General features: G+C 43.3%; 1 protein-coding gene and 1 pseudogene across 1 annotated transcript; one reads left to right on the top strand and one right to left on the bottom strand.

The window, feature by feature from the left end:
- Positions 1 to 238: 238 nt before the first annotated feature.
- Positions 239 to 4447, bottom strand: LOC130917392 (heat shock 70 kDa protein 1-like; annotated as a pseudogene).
- A 232-nt stretch (positions 4448 to 4679) lies between these two features.
- LOC130917401 (heat shock 70 kDa protein 1-like) lies at positions 4680 to 8134 on the top strand. The gene is made up of 3 exons (XM_057838758.1): positions 4680 to 5443; positions 5550 to 5696; positions 6113 to 8134. Exon 3 carries the CDS (start codon positions 6142 to 6144, stop codon positions 8068 to 8070), a length of 1929 nt encoding a protein of 642 aa, XP_057694741.1. The 5' UTR covers positions 4680 to 5443; positions 5550 to 5696; positions 6113 to 6141; the 3' UTR covers positions 8071 to 8134.
- Positions 8135 to 9272: the final 1138 nt, after the last annotated feature.

The following is a 9272-nucleotide window of genomic DNA, read 5'->3' as shown; positions in this document are numbered from 1 at the left end:
AAGGCTGTAAGTTGTTTCAGCTAATATATGTTTGTGTTTGCATTTGTTAGAGCTACAGTTTGTGGCGATATGTATGAGCGATTTGCTATGAGAATTGTAAATACATTAGCATTCGTAATATTGGACTTTTGTTAGGAAAATTTGGCTAGTTTAATCTACTAAATTTTCGTATTGATCAGAACAGAGAACGTTTGAACAATTTTTTTGTGCCAAGTGTTTTATTGTTAAAATGCATGTCATTTTGAACATGAGTGTACATATGTGTGTTACAGCTTTACAAATTGTCAAAAGTGAAGGAAGTAAAAAGCTTTAAGGACCACAATTGCCTTTTGTGCTGTTTGTCGAGCAGAACAACCTCACGCTTAGTGAGGACAGAACACTAATAAAGTTTTTTTTAAAATTAGATCCTGTGAGGTACAATAAGAAACTGTTTAAACGGCTTAAAAAACGGCTTGTATTTGTCTGTCCTGTTCAATCCAGTTAGCAGTTAGGGTGTTAATGAGAGAACTACAGTAACTCTGGACTAAATGACATGATTGTTTAAACATAACTTTAATAAAATTTGATTTTCATTATTGCTGTTTTATTTGGACAAAAGCTAAATTGATGTTAAAAATAAATGGTGTCATTAATAGTGTTAATGGCAACTCCAACACCTCTCTAGTTGAAAAAATGCTCCAAGTCGAACTGGAGCAACAGCAAGTCAAACATAGGCACAAGATTACTGTTGTTGAACAGACACAGGTAAGAATTTAACAGAACTGATGAAATAATTTATTATAAAGATGACAAAATTACAACAGGATGACTTTAAACATTTAAAAAAGAATATTCTCATATTATACAGTATATACAGTATTAATTTTAAATGGGTCTCGGGCTTTGAGACAATATAAAAGTCATCAGTCCACTTCTTCAACGGTGGGCCCCTGGGGACCGGCCTGAGCACCAGCCCGGGCCTGACTACTGCAGCTTCCCGCGGGTCCCGCACCCTGGTACAATTTGCTAATAATTGGCTGACACACACGTTCCAGCTCCTTTTGTTTGTCTTGGAACTCGTCTTTGTCTGCCAGCTGGTTGCTCTCCAGCCAGTTGAGTGTCTGCTCACACTTGTCCATCAGTGTCTTCTTGTCCTCCTCGGACAACTTGGCCGCCACCTTCTCATCCTGCACGCTGCTCTTCACGCTGAAGACTAATGACTCCAGAGCGTTCTTGGCGGCGATCTTGTCCCGCTGCAGGTCGTCCTCAGCTTTGTACTTTTGGGCGTCATCCACCATCTTCTCTATTTCCTCTTTGCTCAGACGGCCTTTGTCATTGGTGATAGTGATTTTGTTTCTCTTGCCGGTACTTTTGTCCACCGCCGACACGTTGAGGATGCCGTTGGCGTCTACGTCGAAGGTGACCTCAATTTGCGGCACGCCTCGCGGAGCTGGTGGGATTCCGCTCAACTCGAATCTTCCCAGCAGGTTGTTGTCCTTGGTCATGGCTCTCTCGCCTTCTAAGACCTGGATGAGAACACCGGGCTGGTTGTCAGAGTAAGTACTGAAGATCTGCGTCTGCTTGGTGGGGATGGTAGTGTTGCGTTTGATGAGTGGCGTCATAACTCCTCCGGCAGTCTCAATGCCCAGCGACAGAGGCGCCACATCCAGCAGAAGCAGGTCCTGGACATTGCCTGAAGTGTCCCCCGTCAGGATGGCAGCCTGGACAGCAGCGCCGTAAGCCACCGCCTCGTCGGGGTTGATGCTCTTGTTCAGCTCCCTGCCATTGAAGAAATCCTGCAGGAGCTTCTGGATTCTGGGGATCCGTGTGGAGCCACCGACAAGGACTATGTCATGGATCTGGCCCTTGTCAATTTTGGCGTCTTTCAGTGCTTTCTCGACCGGCTCTAGAGTTCCCCTGAACAGGTCAGAGCAAAGCTCCTCAAAGCGAGCTCTGGTGATAGAGGTGTAGAAGTCAATGCCCTCAAAGAGAGAGTCAATCTCGATGTTGGCCTGGGAGCTGGAGGACAGTGTTCTCTTGGCCCTCTCGCAGGCGGTGCGCAGTCTCCTCAGAGCCCTTTTGTTCTGGCCAATGTCCTTCTTGTGCTTCCTCTTGAATTCGGCCACAAAGTGCTCCACCATGCGGTTGTCAAAGTCCTCTCCCCCTAGATGAGTGTCTCCAGCGGTGGCTTTGACCTAAAAAATGCCACCGTCGATGGTCAGGATGGACACATCAAACGTACCGCCGCCCAGGTCAAAGATGAGAACGTTGCGTTCTCCTGACTGGTGTTTGTCCAGACCATAGGCGATGGCAGCCGCCGTGGGCTCATTGATGATCCTCAGAATATTCAGTCCGGCAATGACGCCTGCGTCTTTGGTGGCCTGACGCTGGGAATCGTTGAAGTAGGCGGGGACTGTGACCACGGCGCTGGACACCTGCTGACCAAGGTAAGCTTCGGCCGTCTCCTTCATTTTAACCAACACCATGGAGGAGATCTCCTCTGGATTAAAGGCCTTCTCCTCCCCTTTGTAATGCACTTGGATTTTAGGCTTCCCTTCATCAGCGACTACCTTGAAGGGCCAGTGCTTCCTGTCCGATTGTACCACCGGATCATCGAACCTCCTTCCGATGAGACGCTTGGCATCAAACACTGTGTTACTGGGGTTCAACGCCACCTGGTTCTTGGCGGCGTCGCCAATGAGCCTTTCGGTGTCGGTGAATGCCACGTAGCTGGGCGTGGTCCTGTTGCCCTGGTCATTGGCGATGATCTCCACTTTGCCATGCTGAAAAACACCCACGCAAGAGTATGTGGTGCCAAGGTCAATGCCAATGGCGATGCCTTTTGCTGAGACCATTTTGTTTGCTTGACTGTTGATACGCTCGTCTGTGAGGGGAAACACATTATTGCAACACATTAATCATCAATTACCTACTCATTTTCTATGTACCCGATCCTCAAGAAGGTTAAAGGTGAGCTGGAGCCTCATTTAAGTCAGAGATGGGTACATACTAATTTATCGCGTTAATGGGCGGTAATTAATTTTTTAAATTAATCACGTTAAAATATTTGACGCAATTAACGCATGCACGTAATGACCCGTTCATGAGTTGCCTCAAACAGTTTACAATGACGCCGTTTTAGCACATTAAGAGCGAAAAGGCAGAGAAATGCAATTGGACACAGGCGTTGATTGGACTGCGCATTTTATTGGGTTAAGCTTTGGCAACTCATTCACAACACATACAAGTATTGTGGCAAACGACACGGAGAAGAATGACAGGAGACGATCTATTTCTTAACACGCTTAATTGAACACAACGCAGATCGTACTGTATACCACTTGCAGCCACCACTGACAGTCATGGTTGCCCAACTTCCCATCATTCATTTGGGCGGAACAGTTAAGTCGCTACAGTATCATTTAGTGAAAGCACCACAAAAATAATAATCCTATCTCTCAAAAAAAAAAATCTTCACAAAAAGAAAAGCGCTCATTGCAAAGGGAACTGGCATTCCCAATCAAAATAGCTATGCAAAATACACATAAATCTTACTCAGACTTTGCCTTGGCTAGATCTCTAATCAATTTAAAACTCGCCATTGACACCTTGTGGTGTATTTCAATCACTTCCTTAGGTAGTTTGAAAATTTTACAAATGTTATTAAAACGAAAACATTAAGAGGGGTTTTAATATAAAATTACTGTAACTTGTACTCAAATTGATCTTTTAAGAACTACAAGTCTTTCTATCTGTGGATCCCTTTAACAGAAAGAATGTTAATAATGTTAATAATGTCTTTAATAATGTTAATGCCATCTTGTGAATTTATTGTTATAATAAACAAATACAGTACTTATGTACAGTATGTTGAGTTATGTCCGTCTTGTGTCTTTTCTTTCCATTCCAACAATAATTTACAGAAAAATAATGCATATTTTAGAGATGGTTTGAATTGTGATTAATTACGATTAATTAATTTTTAAGCTGTTATTAACTCAATTCAAAATTTTAATCGTTTGACAGTCCTAGTACATACATCTATGTACAATTTACAGTCCTACATGGGAAGCCTCCAGAAAGCACAGCATTACAACATAATATTAAAACATTACAACAGAATAAACATGACAGCAGTACATGCGTAGAAAAAATCCTGTTGAACAGCCCACTAACATAAAATGCTATTCAATATTATATGTGGGATGCTTTGCCTTTCCAAGTTTTCCCACAATGAAGCAGTAAATACATTGAAAAAGATAGCAGGCTATAACTAAAGTTCTTAATATATAGAATAGTGAAAGAAAGTGTCTACTTACTGTTAGAAGTCCTTTGTGAAGTCGCTGGATATTACGGATCTCTTGTCGATCTCGTTCTTGTGTCCGCAGCTGTCCCGGGGATGCTTTTATACAGATCCGATCTCGTTCTTCTTGTGTCCCCAACTGTCCCGGAGCTGCTTTTATACAGTCAGAGCTGACATTCTGGACACTTCCAGAAGTTTCTTTATCAGATGACGAACCCGATAGAAACAACTTCTGGTTTGGTGAGTTCAAAATAAAACAATGGTAGTCGAATTCAGGCCGTGTTAACGCAAGTGAAAGAGCGTTTACCTTATTGTGAAGGCGTAAACGGATCCTATAATTGATCATTGACGTTCGCTTTAGCCAGAACACTCTGGAATCGTCGAGAGAAAACGAGAAGACTGCCTCAAATGCAGGTGGGAGTTAATACAATTTGTATTAGTGGATGAGATAATCCTAACAACAAAATTGTTATATATACTAGTGTATATATATATATATAAAATAATAGTTATAAAGATAGTGGAATTAAAAAAACAACAACAACAACGCACTATATTATAATAATTTGTTAAATGACACAGGGCTACATGCTTTTCTTCTGTGCACATGAACAATTCTTGGGCGCTACGGTAAAATGCGTTCATTAACTTAATTGGTGGACATTTGATTTGACACCAACCACTGCATTCATCAAACTAATACAAAAACTCCAAGTACAGCTACATAAAGGAGAAACATAAACTGTAGTAGAATAAACTTTATTGCTGAAGAAACCAAGTCTTGAAGGTTTTAATTGGGGTTTGTTCATCATACGTTGAATAAAATGTTTTGGAAGAAAAGCAAGTAGACCTATGTCATTTAAGACATGATTATAATATTGTGCAATTTTTTTGTTTTTTGTTTGTTTGTTTGTTTTTTAATTCCACTGGTGAATCTCCGATATAATATAGTATGGACACACATACTTTTATTTTATTTTATTTTTTTAACAATTTTGTCACAGGGATTGTCTCTCATCCACTAATACATACTGTATTTACTCCCGCCTGGCGCCTGCATTTGAGTCAGTCTTCTCGCTTTCTCTCGACGATTCCAGAGTGTTCTGACTACAGTGAATGTCAATGATCAATTATAAGATCCGTGTACGCCTTCACAATAAGGTAAATGCTCTTTTACTTGCGTAACCACAGCCTGAATTCACCTACAATTGTTTTATTTTGAACGCACCAAACCGGAAATTGTTTTATCGCTTCCCTCACTTGACAGAGAAACGTCTGGAAGTGTCCAGAGTGACAGCTCTGATTGTATAAAAGCAGCTCCGGGACAGCTGCAGCGTGCAGACATCAGAACAAGATCGAAAAGAGATCGCGAATATCCAGCGACTTATATCCAGCGACTTCACAAGAACTAAGAGTAAGTAGACACTTCCTTTCTTTATTCCACTTTATATCAGGAACTTTACTTATAGCCTACTATATTTTTCAATGTATTTACTGCTTCATTGTGGGAAAACTTTGCAAGGCAAAGCATCCCACATATAATATTCAATACCATTTTATGTTGGTGGGCTGTTCAACATGTATTTTGTAGCATGTACTGCTGTCACGTTTATTTTGTTGTAATGTGTTAATAAATATCATGTTGTAATGCTTTGCTTTCTGGAGGCTTCCCATGAAGGACTGTAAATTGTACCTAAATGTGAATAGTTGAATGTATCCTGTCTCTGACCCAAAGTAGGCTCACTTTTGACCTTATTGAGCATAAGCGGCATGGAAAATGAGTTGATGAATGATGATTAATGTGTTGCAATAATATGTTTCTCCTCACAGACGAGCGTATCAACAGTCAAGCAAACAAAATGGTTTCAGCAAAAGGCACCGCCATTGGCATCGACCTGGGCACCACATACTCCTGCGTGGGTATTTTCCAGCATGGCAAAGTGGAGATCATTGCCAATGACCAGGGCAACAGGACCACACCCAGCTACGTGGCATTCACAGACACTGAGAGGCTCATTGGCGACGCCGCTAAGAACCAGGTGGCGTTGAACCCCAGTAACACAGTGTTTGATGCCAAGCGACTGATTGGAAGGCGGTTTGATGATCCGGTGGTACAATCGGACAGGAAGCACTGGCCCTTCAAGGTAGTCGCCGATGGAGGGAAGCCCAAAATCCAGGTGCAATACAAAGGGGAGGAGAAGGCTTTCAATCCTGAAGAAATTTCCTCCATGGTGCTGGTGAAAATGAAGGAGACGGCCGAAGCTTACCTTGGTCAGCAGGTGACTAGCGCCGTGGTCACAGTCCCCGCCTACTTTAACGATTCCCAGCGTCAGGCCACCAAAGACGCTGGTGTCATTGCCGGACTGAATATTCTGAGGATCATCAATGAGCCCACGGCGGCAGCCATCGCTTATGGTCTGGACAAACACCAGTCAGGAGAACGCAACGTTCTCATCTTTGACCTGGGTGGCGGCACTTTTGACGTGTCCATCCTGACCATCGACGGTGGTATTTTTGAGGTTAAAGCCACCGCTGGAGACACACATCTGGGCGGAGAGGACTTTGACAACCGCATGGTGGAGCACTTTGTGGCCGAATTCAAAAGGAAGCACAAGAAGGACATTGGCCAGAACAAAAGGGCTCTGAGGAGACTGCGCACCGCCTGCGAGAGGGCCAAGAGAACACTGTCCTCCAGCTCCCAGGCCAACATCGAGATCGACTCTCTCTTTGAGGGCATCGACTTCTACACCTCCATCACCAGAGCTCGCTTTGAGGAGCTTTGCTCTGACCTGTTCAGGGGAACTCTAGAGCCGGTAGAGAAAGCCCTAAAAGACGCCAAGATGGACAAGGGCCAGATCCATGACATAGTCCTCGTCGGTGGCTCCACACGAATCCCTAGAATCCAGAAGCTCCTGCAGGATTTCTTCAGTGGCAGGGAGCTGAACAAGAGCATCAACCCCGACGAGGCGGTGGCTTACGGCGCTGCTGTTCAGGCTGCCATCATGACGGGGGACACCTCGGGCAATGTCCAGGACCTGCTTCTGCTGGATGTGGCGCCTCTGTCACTGGGCATTGAGACTGCCGGAGGAGTTATGACGCCACTCATCAAACGCAACACTACCATCCCCACCAAGCAGACGCAGATCTTCAGTACATACTCTGACAACCAGCCCGGTGTTCTCATCCAGGTCTTAGAAGGCGAGAGAGCCATGACCAAGGACAACAACCTGCTGGGAAAATTCGAGCTGAGCGGAATCCCACCAGCTCCGCGAGGCGTACCGCAAATTGAGGTCACCTTCGACGTGGACGCCAACGGCATCCTCAACGTGTCGGCGGTGGACAAAAGCACCGGCAAGGAAAACAAGATCACTATCACCAACGACAAAGGCCGTCTTAGCAAAGAGGAAATAGAGAAGATGGTGGACCACGCCCAAAAGTACAAAGCTGAAGACGACCAGCAGCGGGACAAGATCGCCGCAAAGAACGCGCTGGAGTCATATGCCTTTACCGTGAAGAGCAGCGTGCAGGATGAGAAGGTGGCGGCCAAGTTGTCCGAGGAGGACAAAAAGACACTAATGGACAAGTGTGAGCAGACACTCAGCTGGCTGGAGAGCAATCAGCTGGCCGACAAAGATGAGTTCCAGGACAAGCAAAAGGAGCTGGAACGTGTCTGTCAGCCAATTATTAGCAAATTGTACCAGGGGGCGGGACCCACGCAAAGCTGCAGTAGTCAGGCCCGGGCAGCTCAGGCCGGTGCCCAGGGGCCCACCGTTGAAGAAGTGGACTGAAGACATTTGTATTGTCTCGGAGCCTAAGACACATTTAAAATAATACTGTATATATGGTATGAGAATAAGCTATTTCAAATGTTTAAAGTCATCATGTTTGAATTTTGTCATATTTGCAATAAACTGATTTCATCAATTCTGTAAAAGTCTTGACGTGTGTCCATTCAACAACAGTAACCTTGTGCCAATGTTTGACTATTTTTTTTTCAACTAGAGCTGTGTTTGGTAAAAGAGTTGCCATTGACACTATTCGTTTTTGACATCTATTTAACTTTCTTTTCCCAATAAACCAGCAAAAAGGAAGATCATATTTTAGCAAGGTTAAGTTTAAACGATCATGTCATTTAGTCCAGTTAGTGTCGTTCTCGCACTGACATCCTAACCGCTAACCGAATTGAACAGAAAAGTCAAATACTGTATGTGCTATCATTAACCCCACTTCCAGTTTTAGACTTCACTGCAATCATTTGATTCGCAGTTTTAACTTTTTGCAATACTCTTTATTTTTAAAAGATGGCTGTCATGGGAAAGAATGTTAAACATAGAAACCTGAATAGCAATGTAGGCCTGGTTAAATGAGAGTCAAAGCCCAGTTTACAAGTTAGTTCCACGTTGAATATTTGCAAGGTAAAACATGCATAACAACCCCTCGTTCTAGGGTGTAGGTTTGGTCGAACATTGGTAGGGATGATATAACAACATAACCTGCATGTACACTTTTTGCTGGGGACGGGACGTTCATAAAACCAAAGATATTATTTAACGGGGGTCAGGGCTGCTTTTTTTCACGAATATGAACCTAATTAAGTGATAGCCTAAATGATGAATGCAAAATAAATCTATCGACTCATAATAATTTTCATGTGTATTGGTTCAGGTGATACAACGTTCAATTCAAATCTTTTGTTTTCAAAAACTACAAAATAAATTAGGGCTGTCAAAATTATCACATTAACGGGCGGTAAATTATTTTTTAAATTAATCACGTTGAAAAATTTGACGCATTTAACGCACATGCCCTGCTCAAACAGATTAAAATGACAGCACAGTGTAATGTCCACTTGTTACTTTTGTTTTTTGGTGTTTTGTCGCCCTCTGCTGGCGCTTGGGTGCGACTGATTTTATGGGTTATAGCACCATGAACATCGTGTAATTATTGACATCAACAATGGCGAGCTACTAGTTTATTTTTTTGATTGAAA

This window comes from Corythoichthys intestinalis, chromosome 6 (genome assembly GCF_030265065.1).
Source record: "Corythoichthys intestinalis isolate RoL2023-P3 chromosome 6, ASM3026506v1, whole genome shotgun sequence".
Lineage (NCBI taxonomy): Eukaryota > Metazoa > Chordata > Actinopteri > Syngnathiformes > Syngnathidae > Corythoichthys > Corythoichthys intestinalis.
The sequence above is the reverse complement of the archived record's forward strand: the minus strand, read 5'-3'. Positions and strand labels throughout refer to the sequence as shown.

What these genes read in the sequence shown, in the direction of transcription:
- LOC130917401 (XM_057838758.1), top strand. Translation starts at nt 6,142, where the DNA reads ATGGTTTCAGCAAAAGGCACCGCCATTGGCATCGACCTGGGCACCACA.